Here is a 19,337-nt window from a genome sequence, read left to right on the forward strand (position 1 = left end):
TCATGTTTTTTGACATCTCTGAAGTGATACAGCCTTGAGGAGAGGAGGCAGCCTCTTGGGTCTGTCTGGTCACTGTCACCACCAGACAGCTATGTAAATAGAAACTCCTCTTGAATGAACAGAGGCTGGGAGTTGATGAAAGAGAGTTCATAGGTTGCCACAGTTAGACAGCAAGGGACATTTGAACAGCACAGAACCAAGAATGTTCCCAGAGGAAACAGCTGTGAAATTTTTCATTTGGTTACGCAGCTGCTCAGAGTTTGTGTTCACTTGATCACTCGCATAAAACTGGAGAACCTCCCAGATTGCCAAGAGGAAAAGGCAAGTGAAGGGGTGCTTTACCATGAAGCACTTGCTCTGCTGTTTTGTGTTAAATGGAGGAGAAAATCTACCACAGCATATGAGGATGGCAGTTTTGTATGACTGAAGCTAGATATTTGATTTGCTGGGCGGTACTATCTTTTGTATTTCGGGAAATAGAAGCCTACTGAAGGTTGCAAGGAAACAAATCCATAAAGAAGATGAATGTGGAGGCCACTGCTCTGGCATTTGAGTAGTACTGGAGTAATATCTCACCATCAGGCATCTCCAAGTATGCATGGATTTTCTCCTTACGTTATTTTCTTTTCGTATGAAACCAGTGAAATACTGTCTGAGTCAGATAAGAAAGGGCTATATTTTCTATAAATGGGTGCCCTGATTTGAACCATGATTTTGAAGATAAAGGAGACCTTGTCTTTCAGATATCACAGGAAGCAGTTAAAAGATCAAGAATCTGAATGCTGTCAGACTTGTAATTAGGATAATAGTAATGTCTGTAGAGCACTAATGCTGTGCTTGGGTCAGAATGTGAAAGGCAGAAAGACATTTCCTAGAGATGCTTATAGCCTGAGTCCAAGGTTCGGGAAGCTACTTCTACATGTGCTTGTTCCAGCTGAGAATGGTACTTATATAAGTGCTTAATTTTAAGTGCATGTTTAATTTAAAGCAGAACTCATATTTGAAGTGACTTGGGAAATGTGCATAAGGAGACAGAGCCTGGGCTTCGCAAACTGCTGTAGATACTGAAAATACGTCAAATCGTATGTCCTGTAGCTAAGAGATTCTCAGCTACATGTCTAGTATAGAGTTAACTTCTAGATTCAGATGTCTAAATTTAGGCATTCATATGGTAGCTGCCTAACATCAATACTGTAGCTCCACTGATGATCTAGTCAACACTAGGGCCTAGAGAAGTGTTCAGCCCAGTCTAAACTAAACATTTGCATTTGGTCTGCTGAATCATTTTCTACATCCATTGACTATGATGGGAGCACTGACGCCTAGATCACATAGCAATCACTTGCTGTGTAGGCACCTAAAAGTGCATATCAGATTCCAGAGCTGAATCCCACTCCTAAGGTTTAGCGAGATTAACTTGTCCACAGTGACAGAGCATAAAACTGTTCCCTGATAATCTGGAGATGAGAACGTGCTAAGCTGGAGCCAGCCACTTATTTTATGGAGCAATGAAACACTCTCCATTCAATAGAATTACTTCTGTTGTTGTAGCGGAGTCACCAGTCAAGCAGGATAGGGCTGCTCTAACCTTTTTCATTTGTATTATTGACAATGTTCATAGACTGTCAATGTTTAGCATAAGGAGAGACTCATCCCTCTACTTTTACCTATGCCACCATTGTATCACTAAAGAAAGTTGGTATCCATACCAACGTGGCTCATCCTGTGGACCAGAGAAAGATATCAGGGCAGTGAATGACACCAGGACCAGATTAACATTTTCTTCAGCATCTGTGTGTGGGCATGGTTCGGTCACTGTCACCCAACACAGTTCCCTCTTTATGATACTGGTACTTGGAAAAACTACCTTGGGGAACCTGTATTCTGGACCATTTGAAAGCTGTCTTTTAATAAACAGAGGGAACAACTGGTGGTCTGAGTTATCCAAGAACTTGGGCTGATTCCCTGACTCTAATGTGTTTAGGCATGTAGTATTTCCCCGTGGTCTGTCTCTCGGAGCAGTGTTCTGGTGATTGTCTTCTTCCCAGTGCTGGTGTGACTGAGGTGGAGTAAGGAAGTGCAACACTGCACTTTTCCTTGTTCAATGAGTATTAGTTTTCTGGAAATAACAGTGCTATGGTGGGAAATGTTTAGTTTTCTACGATACTTCATCACAATGGTATTTCTTAGTAATCCTCTTTTTCTCCCCAAATCTATCATCTCATGGTCTTTTTTATTTTCTTACAGGAGGAGCTGGGTATTGCCTGTGAGTTGCTGGAGTCAGACTTCCTCAAGTGCAGTGTGGGATTTCCTTTCATGAGATCAAAATCTAGGGTAATGTTGTGGTACTTGCATTTGCAGAGTGACGGTTTGTTCACCTCTTTGTCTCCAAGGAGCATCTGGAAGGGCAACTGCTCTGTTAAATGTCTGTGACTGATATTTTCTGTAGCTTTCTAACCCAGATATCCAAGCCTTTCACAGTTACAAAGGGTAGCTGTCCTCTTTCCCACCAGATAGAGACAATGACAGTACCTTGTGCACTGCAATACAATGCTTTTGAAAAATCATGTAAGAGTTGCAGCTACGAAAAACTTACATGTTTTCTCTGCAGAAAATTAGAAAAGCACTCTTTGTCATATTTATGTTGCCTTATTAGGTTTTTATTTTTGTCTTCTCTTGCATATTAAAGTGCAACTGAACTCGTATGAATGACAATGAAAATGTCCTAATGGCTTTTTCATATTATGATCTGCTGGTAGCTTTTAAAGACGATTTTGCTTGGTATTAGTAGATGAACTCTCTCATAATGTTTAGAAATCCAGCTGGGTTCTTTCTGTCACTAAACCGAGCTGTACAAATGACCAATCCAGAAAGGTGAGAAGATGAAGAATAACTTCAGGATGACCTGAACAAAATGTCTGAAATTTTTCAGAAAATTTCAATTTCAAAAACTAATCCTTACGATTTCAATTGACATATCCTTTGACCTGACATGAATTTTTTTCTTTTATGTGTTTTATTGACTGTAACATGCTCTTTTGAAACATTTAAAAAGATTTTAAATAGAATGGAAAAAATAAATGCAGTAGCAAAATATTATCTGGAATGTAAGAATTTCAGTGTTTTGCTTCAGAATGACATAGATGGGTTATCTTCAGGTTTTTCTCAGCAAGCCATTGAAATTAGCATGAATTTGGAAACTATTTCACTTGGCCAAAAACTGTTTTGGAGTTAGGTAGAAAAGTTGTTGCATGGAAAAGTTAATGTAGCACTACAGTGGTTATCAAAGTAGATTCTCTTTTCAAAATTAGCACCTGATTTTATCCATTATGATGGGTGGCCTGAATGTTGCTTTAGCTTGTGCCGGTTGTTCCAAGTCTCTGTGCAGGCCTATGGGATGATCGGTAGTCCCCCTAAAGATCTCTTCACCAGCAAGTAATATATACATTGGTGCTGAGGTAGTTTCAGGTAGCAATCCCCTTATACTAGAAGACCTCTTCCCCTGGCAGATGATCTCCTCAAGAAATATCTTTGAATGGCAATTCTAGTAAAGGCCTTTTCACAATGAAGGAAAAATCGGACTCTCTAGTATTTGAACAGAGACAATATTGCTGAGATTTAAAAGCTACTGTACAGTAGAGGAGGCTCTCTTACATGTATCAAAATAAGCTACTTTTGTACAGCTAGGCTGGTAAAATATATGTGAAGTTTCAGAATAAACACATTTTGAAACAATGTACCATGTCTCTAAATACTGCTTTTTCTTTGCACAGTATGAGTTCAGTGTGATCTTCGACACAAGCCACTTGTCTGGACAGGAAGAAACGCTTACCTTCCTTGTCACTGCCCAGAGGTAAGGGAACCTTTGTACATCTTGATGACTTGGATGTTCCTTGTTGCATGAAGTGTGCATGACATATGCTTGACAATCATGTGATAGCAGTCATAGACATGTGTATGTGTAGTAAATAAGGTTAAATTATAGGGCTAAATGCATGTATTTTGATAATGGCAGTTGGACTAGATGATCATTGTGGGTCCCTTCCAACTGAAACATTTTATTCGAATATAGAGGAACCATGTGATGCACCTTCCTGAAAAATGAAGTAGGATCGTGCTTAGGCTTTCTTTGCCCAGGCAGTTGCGATTCTGAAGGAGCATTTTGTGTTCTCTGTCAGAAGGCCCTTGTGTTTCTGTGCTTATCCCTTTGGGCCCTGTATCAAGCTCAGCTCAGCTGCGGTTGACGATCAGCACCAGGCAGACCCATTTGTTCCAGCATTTGAATGAAACAAGCATGCTTGGATGCAAACCAGAAAAGATAAGATAAATGCTTTCATCAGATGGTCAGGGATCTCACTGGCAGTTTCCAAAGTTGCATGTCTATTTTTTCCTCCTCTGGATCTTCAGCGAGCTATGACAGACTGCATGAAACAGCTGAATAGGGTACTTCCCCAAGGGCACTTGGAGCAGGCATTGAAGTAGGGTGTGATGCTAAATATGTGTGCATAGGGATTTTATCTCGGGCAGAATAAAAGGTGTGACATGTGCTCTGTGCCTCCTAAGACAACGTGCCACAAAGCAGCAGACTCCATGGGTGATTTGGTCACTGGCACTGTCTGGGTGTGTATGGGAACTGACAGTAGTACAGGTGCATTAACCTGGGCCATAAACTGCTGCTCTGACATGCTGGGTGTGTGACTGGTTCCTGCTTCCACATACTGTGTGAGTGGGCCAACTTCATACCCTCCCATATCAAAATCAGGATCTCCAGCCTGAATTCTCCTCCCCAATTTGATGACACCTCATTGACCGGCTGAAGATGAGAAATGAGATGTAGCAGTTGCTGAGTGACTGCTCTCATAAGGCGTAGTCCTCCCCCTGCAGTAACAGCTGTAGGTGGGAACAAGATCCTGCAGCACGTGGGGCTGGTATGAAACACTGAAAGTGAGACCTCGCATCAGAGGGGCAAGACCATGTCTTGCATGTTAGAGAAGTTTTATTCTTCGTGAGGAAAAGTTCATTGTGTGTTCAGATGACCCCTCGATGCTTCTAGGTCAGGGAGATGCATCAGTATTTGCTAGGTGAATGCCAGCTGGTGCAAAGATGGGTCAGCACTGCTTTAAATTTGCCTAGGCAGAGTTTTCCAGATTGTACCTCTAATTTCCCTGCCTTGGATAGCACAGGGCTTTCCTCTGTAAACTCACTCCTCAAATTTCTGTGCCCTACTAGTGAGAAGGGTTAGTCAGTGCCTTTAGATGGAGCAAAGAAATAAATAGTAGTTTGTACACATAGTGCGAATGCTCAGAGGGGTTAAGAGAAAGTTTCTCATTTCAGAAGGATGGGTGGGAGGACAGTTGTATTTTGAAGGATTCAGCTGAACCTCCAAAGCCAACAGTGCAGGTCCCAGTGCTGATTACCCTTGTTTTTCTCTGTGACTTTGGGCAAATTGCTCAATTCCCTTGCTGTCAAATAAGTGTAATAAAATCTTTCTACCACAAGAGTTGCAGGGAGCCCTGGGGTAAAGTCAGTGATAAGGAAATGGAGAGGAAGTGTCTGTGCTGTGGCCAGACTGCAATGAGTGGGCACATTGTTTCCACACAAAACTGGAGCTAGTCTGGCAGAAATGGCTGGATGCAGAGAAGCTATGCTGTCATGGGAAAGTAAGTATTGCCCTTCAAGTGGCCACTTAAGCCTGTCCCTTGAAGCTGCAAATTTGGCAGTAGCATCTGTAACAAGAGACTGGTTCAGTAGTGGGAGAGATCAGTTGGAGAAAGGACTAAACATTACATTACATTTACTCTTTTTGTTTTTGTTTTTTTTTTTTTTTAAAAAAAACAACAGACCCTCTTCTGTGCTTCCTGGCATGAACTGTTTTTCTAGAGCTAGGTTCACTGAGCTATATTCTCCTTTCTTGACAGTACCTTTGCTCCATTTGAAACAGATAAACACATACCCATGAACCCTATATGGAATTCTACTTGCTTATTCTGCTTGCCACCATGGTATCTCAGTATTTGTGTTGGATGAGAAATGTCTCCATTTTGGACTCTTCTTTGAGCCTATTCAGAGGAAAAGCTTTTATTAAACGTTTTTTTCCTGGGACTGAAAGTTCGTGGGTTTTTCCATCTGGGCCATAGTTTTATTAGCAGACATGGCCAATGTGTCAGTTGCAGAAAGCTGAGCTATATCTATGCATGTATGTAGCCAGCAGGCTCTGTTTTTGTAATCTGAGCAACTCATCATTTGCATGGTATCACTTGGGATGTTACTGCCTGCTGTTGCCTCAGTGATACTGTCCCCAAATAAATCGGATCATATCTTTTGTTTTGCCAGTTTGATTTGTGAGTAAATCCAATGAATTGCAAGGCAAAAGTGATTCCAGAGTCACTGCTGAAGAAGTTGGAAATATATGTAACATATCTTTCAAGACTGTTCTTCTGAGCTGTCACCTACCAAGCAGACTCACCATCAGAATTGGAATAATTACAAGTTTGCGTGTTGGACGTGTATTTCAGGAACCTTTCCCAGACTTCATACATAAGTGTTCACACTGAAATAAACTGACTCAAATGAGAGATGATTGCTCACTTTTCTCTTTCCTTCTCCTGCTTTTGACCAGTTGAGGCAACTGCCTTTGAAAACGTAAAATAGAAGTGCTTTCATTTTGGTACTAAGTACAGTCAGAGGGGCTGGAACTGCTGAGAGGTTACGGCCAGTTCAGTACAAGGGTCTCAACCAAAAAGCTGCTTGTAGTGGCACCAAATTGGTGCTGTAGTACAATGCAGGTACAATGAAAGTGGAGTTTCATTTACTGAGTCAAGACCCTCTGTGGGGTGTGTGTATCCCTCCCAAACTGATGTACAGTCAGGCTGGGAGAAGAACTCTTGCACTGGAAACTAAATGTCCTTGTTTCTCTCCTCTGTGTATGATGGCTGCTGTAGTTCCGCACTGCTGTTTGAATTCACACCTTGCTCCAAGACAGGTTTTTTTGGTGTGAGCCTGATCATGTCACAGCCACAGAGGAGCAGACGCAAAACACATGCTTTATGTGTGCCCCCTCTCCAAGGTGGGATGAACAACTGTAACTCGTAATCTTTAAGAGGCTTCTTAAGGAGAGCTGACATCACTCAAATAGAGGGGCTTGGAGTACAAGGCAGAGAGGTGGTAGCTGTGAAACTGTGTGATATAGTGCAAAGGCTGTCAATTTACAGAATGTTTATTTTTCCTTTCTGGCACAGTGGAAACCTAGAACGCACTGAATCTCTGCATGATAATACTCTAACCCTGTCGGTGCCTCTGATGCATGAAGTGGACTCATCTATCAATGGGTAAGTACCAGTCACCAAATGAAAACAACAAAAATAATAATAATCCTAACAATAACATCTGAGTTTCTTCCAGTGAAAAACTGAATTCTTCTCTTTGTTTACATGTAGCCAGACTGTTGCTTTTTCCCTGATTCCCAGACTCTGGAAATACAGACAACCTCATTCATTATCTGGGAATTTTATTTGTCGTGCCTTTCGTTCCAACACTGTACCTCTTTCTCACTCCTTTCTAGCTAATGCTAATTAGTTACCATCACTTTTATAGTAGGTATTTTAGTGATCATATTTGAATTCATGTCATTCTGTAGATATGATGTACCTTAAAATAAAATAAAAACAGAACAAGTAAATCACGTCTTGTTCCTTAGAGCATGTCTTTAAGGATATGGTTGAGAATCACCAGGCCAAAGGTTAGGGTCAAATGTTCTGGGATTTTAAGGAGCTTGGTGGAGTCTAGCTGTATGCCTTTCTGTTTAATTTCACAATCAGAATTCGTTTCTGCTTCTGTTATTTTCCCACTTCCTCTGCTCCCTAGTCTGTGAGGCATCTGAATACCAACCGAGGAACATCACTCACCCTTTGACTGAAATACTTGTATAACATGTAGCCGTTATCCTCTCCCCAGGGCTGCCCATGTACAAGTTTCTGGCTTTGTACTCAGTGGTCTTCCTTTCCACTTCTGCATTACTATCTAGAATGAAAGGTTTGCAGTCAGTCCCAACAGACAGACGATCCCCTAGCAAGGACAGTGATTGAGTTGGAATTGGGGGACTTGGTCACTGGAGGTGAATTAGCACCCATGTAGACTGAGAAAGTTGACATTCACATGTAGACTGAGAAAGTTGACATTCACTCCTAAACTGGGGAAGCAAAAACTCATCGGCAGTGTCCCCAAGAGGTCAGTGTGTATTTTAGCCAGCATTTATGGCAACCCCCAGGGAATACGTATTGTCTAAATGACCAGTGCAGGTTGGCATCAGTGGAAGTCAAAGATTCCCTTGACCAGCATGCTACATGTGTAGGAACAAAGTTACCTGCACTGACATGTGATTTGGCTGAAAAGCTGGGTAAAATCAGATTCATGGCCTAGTCTGGGTTTTACCACATAAAGCTGATTTCCCCTCTTGTGGCATAGAAATAAAAACCCTTAATGACTGCCACAATAGTCAGAATGGCTTGAGCGTGCTCAGAGAAGTGAAGAGCGCTGTCAGACCTCACAAGATGACTAGCAAGGACAGAAATCTCCCCTATATTGAGAGCACAGTCTCAGCAGCATGTTTTGGAATTTTTTGAATGCTTTCATTGTTACAGATTGTGTAGAAATTTAACTCTGTACCCCTTGCTTCTTGATACTTTGGTACAGATCAATTTTTCTACAGGTTTACAGATACGAATGCTTTCATCTGTGTCTTTAGATCTCTGTCCCCTATAGAATACTGCATGCCAAAAAAACTGATAAAAATTGGGGTCTTTTCTTTGTCTTCAGAATGTACTTTTTTAAAGCACAAGGTCTCTGAATTTATAAGCCCCACCCAACTGACTATGTGGAATTTTTTTTTCTTTCTCATAGACAAAGCTTAGTTAATTCAAGTTCACAGAAATGTCCAACTACCAGGGAAGAGTTGGGTTTATTGGAGGGCACAACATTCACAGGCATGGTAATACTAGTAATACTCTTTTTTGGACAGTGTATTTTTGAAGCTTATTTTTATTAGCTATCCTGCATTTGAGTGTATGAGAGCAAACTTCATCCCTGGTCATAAATAGCCCAGAAGGGCTTGTACCATGTTTGGGAGGAGCCTTCTGGCACAACACTGTAAATGGGAGGAGTAAATCTGTCTCTCGCTGTTTCCCCTAGCAATCCCTGGCATAGGAGGCAGGCAGGAAAAAAGGAAATGTACCTAAACAGGCTTAAAATCCTGTCTCAAAAAACTCTGACCCAAAAGGACAGCCTGGGAAGGAAGCAGAGTTTTAGGGAGTCCCTCACCACGGTTTGTCTGAAATTACACCAGGACCCTTTCCAGCCAGTGGAGCAGCCTGAGATTAGAAGGAGGCACAAAGGATGCTTAAAGCACTCCTAGTCCTCTTCTGCAGGATTTCCAGGTACTGTGTTGTGCTTCCACGTCTTTTCTGAAAAACCCTACTGCGTTTTACTTTGTGATAAAAGTAATAAGAGTAGTTGAGGAGACTTGGCCTGTGCTACTGTAGTTGAAAGCAAGTTATATCCCTCTCTACTTTAACCATCTGCTAATCATAAAGGTAGTGAAGCGCAGATAATTAATGAAGTGTTTATTCCTGCAATGCTATGTAAATAGTAGATAAAATTGAAATGTTACTTTAGTGAATATGTAACTGAAAGTATTGCTGTTACTAACTGTTTCTTCACATTAACTTGGTAGTGCAATGATTTCCTGTGTTACACAGGCTATAGGACTTGCACAAATCATTCATGGCAGGGGACCCTGGAGAAGAGGTTTTGTGATAGGAAAGGAGAAAAAGAGATAACTAATCAAAAGAAGTCTGCTTCAGTGATGGGGTGTTAACCCAGGTCAGTTGAGATGCTGCTTGTGTAGTCTAGTGTTGTCAAGAGGAAATCAAACCAGAAATAATAGATTAATGTAAAATGATCCCATAGAATTTCACATGACCAGAAAGCAAGGGGTGCAATTCAGCTTGCCACAAATATATTTAATTTTGGTGACAAACACAGCTTACTAAATCTGTGTCTTGATCTTTCAGAGAAGTCTTCCCTACTTCATTTTTCTATGGTGATTCTGTGGAAGCATCCAACTTCGTTCAGTTGGAAAACCACGAATGCCTTTTCCAGTCTCTCAACTTCACACTGCAGGTAAAACTGATCCTTATTTTGACTGCTTTCCTGCTTGACAGCACTTTCTGGTTTTGTATCTCTTTTATTCTCAGTGTGGTATGGGCTTTGGTGGATGTTTCTGAATCACGGTATGCTGCGCAATGCATTCTTGATTGGATGCCATATTTACAGTGTGCAGGGATGGTATATTTCCTTATCTGAATATATTATAACAAGAATTGCAAATAGGGCATCTCACTTCCATAGGAATGAAGCTGCTACCATTTGTTTCTCTTTTGCCTTTCATTATGTGCCGAGTAAAGAGCTCTAGTTACTCAAATGCCACATTTTGGATGACAAGTCACTGGTTCAAAAGGGAGCAGTAATTCTTTTTAGTGGCATGGTCACTGAGCAGAGGAGTGGGCAGCCTTTATCCCTGTGAACAAACACATACCTGTGCAAGGGATTCAGACTTGCTAAATGCCCGTGGTATGAAAACGTTTATAACACTACTGATAAGAGTACAGCACAGAGAAGAGACTGACACACTAAAAAGAGAGGTGTGAGAAGGTTTCATTAAATGTCCTATAGCATCTCAGGGTTATTCAAGTATTATTTATAGATTAAACTTCACATGGCAGTTAGATGGGTTCCTAATGTGGCAAAACATACGGATGATTTATTATAACAAACTCTTGTGATGCGGCCGAAATAAACTTGTCTTGCTGCCATGACTGTATCAATTACAAGTACTTCAAATCCTTTTTGACCGCTAGATGGAACTAGGGAATGATAAATCATGCAGAGGTGGGAGAATCATTTATTGTGAAAAAGTCTTTCATCTTTTTTCCTCTTTCTGTTCTCCTAGGCATGAATGCCACTCGGCTCTTAATGAATAATACATGTCTTCCTCCGTGGACAGACTGTGATCCAGAGCAATTAAGCCCCCACTGTCATGCAGTGCCCTTAGCTATTTACTGAAAAGGAGTGAAAGCAGGATTTCAGGACTTTAATGCTTTTGTGAACCAGGCTATTAATTCTTGTGATTCTGATTTCATTCTTGAGAGTTTATAGGTCTTCCCCCCTCCCTCCCACCCATAGCCAGTTATTGGTTAAAAACAGATGAAGAACAGATGTACTGATACTTTAACTAGATGAATATTTTCAATAAAATGGAGTGATAACAGGTAAGGGAGAGAGAATCTATATATAGGCAGAGCCACCGTTTGTCCTGTCCCATCCTCTTGTCTCTCATGCACACACTTACAAGCTGCAATACTAATAATTTTTTTTTCCATATAGAAGTAGAAAATTATACTGTAACAAGTCACAGATCTGCTCTCCAGTAACATGGTAAACCACATAACTGTGTGTGTCAGAGAGAAAGGGTAGAGTTTCATAATGGGCAAAGCATGGTTTATATCACTGTTTGCTTAATTGTTTTTAATGATTTGCCTGCCATTTATTAAACTTCTCCAGATGGAGAAAAGTAATAGTTTCTTAACCAAGAAAAAGACATGATTTACAAAAATACGGGGCTTTATAGCGCGCTTTATATGTGAAAATCTATACCATGTCCAATGTTAATAAGGAAACAGATCTATGCATCATTTTTGGGGGTTAACAAGATGTGCAATGAAAATGTCTTTTCTGCATTAACTCTTATATCTGATCTCAGTGAGATAACGAAGTTTTTTTAAACGACTAACATGAAACATTATGTTTGTTTTTCATGCAGCATTTATCATGCTCCATTGTAGTGGGATTTCTCCCCCTGCCTGGAGCCTCAGGGTTTTTGTAAGGATTTGGCATTGTGAACTGATTCTCTTTATCAGTCAGGCATTTCTTCAAATATAAACAGTGTTTGAAGAATGAAAACCTGTTAGTTTTAATATTTGTACTTTACACAATTAACAAGTGATTGCTACATATTTTACACTACTGTCTCAGTGCAGATAAATATTCTAATGGGCTTAATGTTTTTACTGTATGCACTTATATGTGTTGTTGGAAACAACCAGGAAATATTTTTCCTAATAAAAAAAATGTAGACAGACATGACAACTTCTTTTCATTGAAATTTTTCCATGGATTGTTTCTTTTTAGCAAAAACCCACAAATTTGGGAATTTTCACTGGATACGTTTCAGTGGTGCACTGGAAATTCTTTGAGTTTTTGTTGAAAATTTGTGGGGAGTTTGATAGAAAGCCAATATTTTCCACTAAGAGTTTCATTTAATTGGAAACCCCAGAACTTGAATGGAAGTTGTTCACATGCATTTCCTGGCAACGCACTCAGCAAACCCGCATTCTGTAGTCACAATCATCATTACTTTGGCTTCTGCTCCATAAGGAAAACATATGCAGAATATAATGCAGTGGTTACCAGATGGAAATGAGCATGTTAACTGAGACAGCAATATTTCTTACAGTCTTCCGGATGGTGTTACCAAAACACTCAAAGAGTACTAGCAGTGTCTCTGTATATAATGTAGAAGTCTCATGCTATTTGTATTGATGACTGATAATTATCCTGCAAAACTGCTTCTCACTTGATATATGAGCTGTGCCTAAAGACTGTTAGATAAGCTAAACCTTTGACTTCATCCCGATACTTATAAAAGAAGTCTTAGTCTGAAGACATTGAAAAAATGTGTATAATATTTGAATTTTTTCAAATTTACCTATACTCCCAGCTCTGGTTCTACAGTAGTTTCCCATTTCCGAGCTGTCATATATGTAATTTTATTTTTATTGATTTTTTTATATATTTATATGCATCTTTGTCTTACAGGTTTACAATGCTGGACCAAGCACTCTCCCTGGAGCTTTTCTTGACATATCATTTCCAAACCGCCTCTCTGCCACTGGAGCTGAAATATTTCACGTTCAGCAGATGATGGTGAGTACGTTTGAGAGCCCAGAGAGGCACTGAGAGCTATCGATGACTGAAATAAAAAAGAAGTCCAGCAGGACTAGATGAATCAGTTGCTTTTTGAGACAATAAAAGGTTCTTTGTGTCTGTGGCCAGATCATCATAAGCAGCTGAGCCCCTCCAGCTGTTGACTGCTGTCCCTCACCTAGGGTAAGCAGCTGGTTGTGTTCCTGGTTTCCTACAATGCAGTATAAAACTAGGTCAGCCTAATCCTGAAGGAAATGTGGAGAACACTTCCCTGAGTCACACCTCCAAAGAGGATTGAGTCTTAATCGAAGTCTCCCCTGATTATATGGTGTATGTAATAGCAGCAGGATATTACCAAGCTGACTCATGTTCCCTGTTTTTTTTTCTGTGGTTGTCTGCAAAAATGGTAGCTAGGTCTGAATACATTATCAATATCTATTTTTCTATAGCCCATGTTATAATTTGCTCTTTTTGAGTGTTCTTTTAACAAATGTAAGTAACAGAGAAATTTATTCTTTCAACATAATGTTTTTCAAAGATGATTTTATGTCAACTACAAGGAAAATCAAAATATATTGTGGCAAAGGAGACATATTCTTAGATTTTATTTCTAATATTTATTTATTACTTTCAAAGCTTTTGTTAAACGACTAAAATACCATCATTTATACTGTGGTGGCCAAGAGAGGGAAACCTCACTGCTGAGGTAAATTTATTGCTGAAATTCAGAGTAATCTGTCTTTGTGAGATGGAACCAGCTCTTTGGGCTACTTGAAAAGAAGTATTATACTTTCTTTGTCGTTAGCTACTTTTCTAGCCTTTTGGCTGAAAAATATTACCATCCCTCATATGCCGGTAACTGTGTCACTGAATCTGTGTAAATATAGATCCAGTAAGACCTTTCTGAGCAGGTTTCCAAGATTTGTGCTGTTGAAAGGCATTAGATAAATATATATATATGGCTTACAGATGGGCACTAAAGACAGAATCACTGAGAAACAGATTTGGGATATTGTATGAGGCATCAGTGTTGTATAGACTGAGTCAATTCTCCAACTAGACTGAATTAATTCTCCAGCCTATGTCTCATTTTCCATGGCATTGCATTTTAATGTTTTATTTAGTCCAGCCTTACATACAGAAGATCACCTTCCCTTTGACACATTGCCTGTCAAAGGATCATGGCCAGTTTCCTTGTCCCTTCCCTGGCCTCTGTGTGCTGTGGGAGAAGGTGTGTGTGTGTTTGCAGCAGCAGCAGAGAGGTGGTAGTCTCCTTGAAAGATTTTGTCTGCCCAAATGCTAGTGTCTCCTCTAAAGTCAGTCATCCTATATATTCCTATATAGCCAAGAGAGGGGAATAGAAAACTCATCCCATCTAACATAGGGTGTGATGAATTCCTTCTAGGCATTGCTTGTTTCTGTGTTGACTATTCCAGAAGTCTGGGCAAGTTGTCTTAGACAAGACACCTGTTCTGCACACTTGAATTAGCTGAGGTGTGCACTACCCACCAAGTGGACAAGGGCGAAATTCCAGGCATAGTTTGTCATCATTTCTACACAAGACCCTAAGTCACACTAACAAGGATGGGATGGTTTTGAATAGCTGTTAGAAAAACAAGGCAAAAACCTTAAATCTTGTGCTTAACTTGTTTTTCATTGTTGTTGTACCTCTGATGGCTTACCTAAAGGAGGTCCATCTGGGTGGTGTGGCCTTGGGCCCTGTGCTAATAAATACTTGTAGGGTTTGCATCCCTTTTCCTCAACAAAAGGTTGCATTTCCCCCAGCATTATTTGATGTCTTTCTTCTACTTTGCAGTTTGTCTTTGTAGAAATTTCACACTGCCGTTGTGAGACCTATTTGCATTGCAGGCTGAAGAGTGGTAGTAGGCAAGTATGGTTTTATGAGAGATGCCTGCATGATACACTGGCGTATCTTGGATCATTTCAACGACTGTTTTTTGCGTATATGGTCAGTAGGAGTCTAATGCATGACTTTTTGAGCATCTCTGACATGTTAATAAATGTTATCCGAGCAAATCCTGTCTGGGATAGTGGTTGTCCCTGCTTTACAGATAAATAATTGAAACACCAAATGGTTTGCCTGAGGTCACACAGGAAGTTTGTGTCAGAGCCAGGCACTGAACCCATGTCTCCCAAGTCTTACTACTGTAACAGGAAAAGCATCCTACTCTCTTTCCTCCTGCCTCTCTCCCACTGAGTTTTTATTGACTGAAAAGGGAACTAAAATAATGGAGCTTTTCATCTTTTCATAGACTAAATATACTTAAACAAACAAACAAAACCCTAAAAGCAGCAGATTGGCATGAACTTTGGAAAATTGGTTAGAACAGCTGTTTTTCAAGAGCATTTCTGGAAGCATAGTCATTAAAGATTTCAAGCTTTTGCTTATTTTGAACTTCCCAGAATCTAGATGGCAGTAAAGGTGATAGTGTCCTTTCAGACAGTGCAGGTTCTGTAATTGTACCCCTATACCTATAATCCAGCCATTCTAGGTGTTAGTGTTGCCAGACCTTTCAGAATAGCTGTTATTAACACAGAGGATTAGGAACTGTCATTTATTTGTAACTGAAACTGTTGATACAGCATTTGGGATTTGATGACATCATGGTTTTGGTTTTTTAAAGCTAATAATTCTTTTGTCACTTCTCTGATGTACAGTACAGCAGTGAAACTTATGGGTGAAAATGCATAGTAAAAGCACTAGAGTTGGTGTCTCAAATAGACATATACCACACAAGATAGTGCCAGGAGCTAATTCCTTCATAATGTATTGACTGATCTGATCTTTCAGGCACAAAAAGTAATAAAAGGAAGAGAGTCACATATGGCCCACTGGAATGGTCTGTATCTCTGTGAGGTGTTAATAGGAATTATTATCTTGCTGCTCTTAGAGGAAATGACAGCCCTCATGCTTCCTCTGTTCCTGTTGCTCTAAGCTTTTGGCTTTATTGCTGAAACCGCTTTAAGATTTTTCTTTCAGAGAAATTCAGGTCACAGAGATGTTTTGACATTTGGAGTTCTGCATTAGAGATGTTCAGACGCTCTTCAAAGGGTCTTGGGAGTTTCTGCAGCACTTTCCCCAACAAAACCCCTAATACATAGAGGAAACAAGTCAACAGTAAAAGCCAGAAGTAAAAGAAAATGGATAACTGAAAGAAAACTAGAAATAAACCAAGTGAACTTCCTCCCTATCAGAAATTTTAAACCAAAAGGAAATGCTAGAAATTTCAGAAGTCACTTTAACTAGGGAGTTTCACCATTGACATTGATTTTACATAGTAGATACTCAAATTCTGCAGTGGTAAATGGTATTTTGGAAGCAGATAAGACAAATTAGTACTTGTTTGTTTTTATGTATTTTTGTATTTGCTTTCTTGCACAGGTTTCAAGCCAGGTTATAAACATAATAAATGAAATACCTCAGCTTGTTGGTGCAAGTGTTGTGATAGGAACAGTATAGGTGATGACACAGAAGAGCACCCAGAGTACAGTAGAGTTAGTGTTAACAGAAATGTATATGCTCCGCTTTTCAAGCCATTGATTATCTATTCTTCCACAAAGGAAAACAGTGCTCATTATACTTGTGTGTGTTTTGGTTTTGAACTGAAAGATTAGTAATTTCCTTTGGGTATTCAGCTAATTTGGAGGGCAAGGGAAGCGCTACTTGACTTGCCAGCCAAGGAGCTGCTTTCTGGGGCATCCAAAAAGATTTTCACAGTGGGAGTTCCTACCAGATTAAGCAGGGTATTTGCTGAAGCAGTTGATAAATTAGCAATGTGTCCGGGATTACTCTGATGCTGGCTTTATGGAACTGGATCAGATTATTGCCTTCCTATTTATTTTATTTCCAGCGAAGGTGAACAGAATTATGAGGAATGAGGGACTAATGGTTGGAAACTGAGTTTGTCTGAACTGGAAGCCAGCTGCTGTGCAGCAGATGACCCTCACCCCTCCTCTGGAGGGACCAAGCTCTACAGGGCTGCCAAGTTGTTTAGACTCCAGTCAGACAATTGTCACCAGAATCAAAAGTGCATGGTGTTAACCCAGAGCAAGTGCTGTCTGCACTTGTGGGTTTTTGGAAGGAGCTATTGCTTCTTCTATTGCATGCATCGTGCAGGCCAGCAAGCATTGATTTTTTTTTAAGAGCCTGTTTAGGTGAATCGATACCGAGGATATAAAGAACTGTGTTGTTACCATTGCTGAGATAAGAATCTTGTTGGAAAGTGAGATGCACATGTTGCAAGACAGTCTCTTCAAAGAGTTTGCAGTCTAGGCAATGAAATAAAGGGGAATTTGGAGGAAAGAGGGAGAAAGAAAGAAATACTGTCCTCAATTTTCTGATGAGAAACTCCCTCCCTGCGTGTAACTTTTGATACCTAAATGTAGTAATTACTGCTTTAGTAATTGCTAGTAATAGAATATTTTTAAATTACTATGTTCTCATATGCTAGTAATTAATGGAGAGAGAGAGAGGCATAGAAACAACTCTGGAGAAGCACTTGCTGGTCTCCACTGACAACACAAAAGCCATCTAGTCTCCCTGAGTTTCCCTAGGCGTCTAAGCTTAGACTTTGAGAATTATCTCCAGAGAGCAAAAAATGGGTTAAACCTCAGTCTTGTGAATCCTGCTCCCATTAACCTTGAGTGTGACAGTTAGCTCAAGCCCCTAGTTCCTGGTCCAGCGTTCCTATCACTGGACCAGGTTAGGGAGCAAAATAAAAAGTCATTCTGTTGGAAGGACAAACAGAAGTCCTCCATTTATCCTATTAGGCTTGCATATTCATTTCACACTTCTCCTTTCTTCTGTCTGAGCAGGTGAGACCTGGATTGTGCCTTTATGAAAGGTGTGTATCAGTAAGATTTAAAAAATAAAGAAAAGCTGAATTGGAAATGAATTAATGGCATGGAAGAGTTGAAGAGAATTCCCTTTCCAAGTTGCCTTTTAAGTTAATGGCTGCCTGAGCATGGGACTGTAGAAAAGCTTGTCATGTTCAATAAGGAAAACCGTTGAAATAAACATTATTCTCTTCCTGTGAACGTTGAAACAGAAAAAGTAAAATGGAGTCAGTCCCAGAGCCACAAGTCTTTCCTGGCTGATGACAGGTTACATTTTTAAGGCCAGTTTTGTGTAGCACTCATGTCATTTTTCTTCCTGCCATTTGCACAGTAATGTCTGTAAGGAGCAGGAAGACGTTAAGGGGAAGAGTTAAAGCTTGCTGTCTTGTTCCATGAAAGGTCCCAGGCTGCTTGAGGTTTTTCTTCACTTATATAATGGAAAAGAAATCTTTGCAATTTTAAAACCTTAAATGTAATTTCTGCTTATTATCTGTAGGTTGCTATCCTCCAGCATAAGAATAAGATGCTTTGGCACTGCTGATGTTTAAAACCATAAGCAAAGGAGGACTGTCAAAGCTCTCTGAAATGCTGGTAGTGCATGAGAGCTCCTTGAAGCATATGTTGATATTGTCAGCTCAGTATTGTATGCTCCACATAGAGAAGCAAACCTGTATATTGTTATTGTTATGTAGAAAATGCCTTGTTTGTTGGCAGCCAGTTTAAAATTGTTTAGTTTCTGTCTTTTGAAGTTTCAGGTCTTGGCTCTGAAAACATATATATGCAGTCCCAGCATGTGAAAATATAAATATTTGCTGATAGTACTTGCTGTTGGAAAAAAATTTTCTGACATCAATTTATGCTGCTGTTGGTTGCCACCGTTGATACAAGGTTTGTATAGGAACGTTTTGGACTTACAGCAAGATTTATTTTAGCCCTTTGTATTAGTCATCCCCCCTGTAGTCTCTTCATTTCAGTGATTGCTGTACACACATTCACATACGCATATTTTGGCACCATATTTAAAGGCACAGCTAGGCTGCTGGAGGAAATTATTCATTTCAGGGAGTGTATTGTACAGAAACTTGCTGACCTTCCTGCCTCCTTTGCTTTAATTGCTTCTTTAAATGACTGTTCCAAAACATTTTGCTTAGGCAGTTGGAGGTGTTCCCCCCACCCCCGGTCTAGAGCATCTCTGTGATAGTGATGGAATCTGGCTTTGCCTGGGAGCCCCCTGTCACTTGCAGAAGAAACTAGTGCATCCACCCTGTCCCAGGATGGCTGTGAGGGGAGGTAGGAGCATATGCTGTGGTCCAGCATAGCACAGTCGCCTCTAGGCATGGGAAACAGTATCTCAAAGCAGCTCAGAAAGAGCTCTCATAAACATCTTCCTAATGTCAACATGATAAACTGAAGGTCTTTCAGTGAAGAGGAACTTACCTCTC

General features: G+C 40.2%; 1 protein-coding gene across 2 annotated transcripts in view; it reads left to right on the forward strand.

The window, feature by feature from the left end:
* Positions 1-19,337, forward strand: part of ITGA9 (integrin subunit alpha 9) — a 226,437-nt gene that overhangs the window by 164,896 nt on the left and 42,204 nt on the right. For both annotated transcript variants that reach the window (XM_072853606.1, XM_072853607.1), the window contains exons 19-23: positions 2,248-2,334; positions 3,774-3,853; positions 7,239-7,328; positions 10,068-10,176; positions 12,931-13,038. In XM_072853606.1, the coding sequence (XP_072709707.1) occupies positions 2,248-2,334; positions 3,774-3,853; positions 7,239-7,328; positions 10,068-10,176; positions 12,931-13,038 (474 nt within the window). The remainder of the gene's footprint in view (positions 1-2,247; positions 2,335-3,773; positions 3,854-7,238; positions 7,329-10,067; positions 10,177-12,930; positions 13,039-19,337) is intronic.

This window comes from Ciconia boyciana, chromosome 2 (assembly GCF_034638445.1).
Source record: "Ciconia boyciana chromosome 2, ASM3463844v1, whole genome shotgun sequence".
In the NCBI taxonomy this organism is placed as follows: domain Eukaryota; kingdom Metazoa; phylum Chordata; class Aves; order Ciconiiformes; family Ciconiidae; genus Ciconia; species Ciconia boyciana.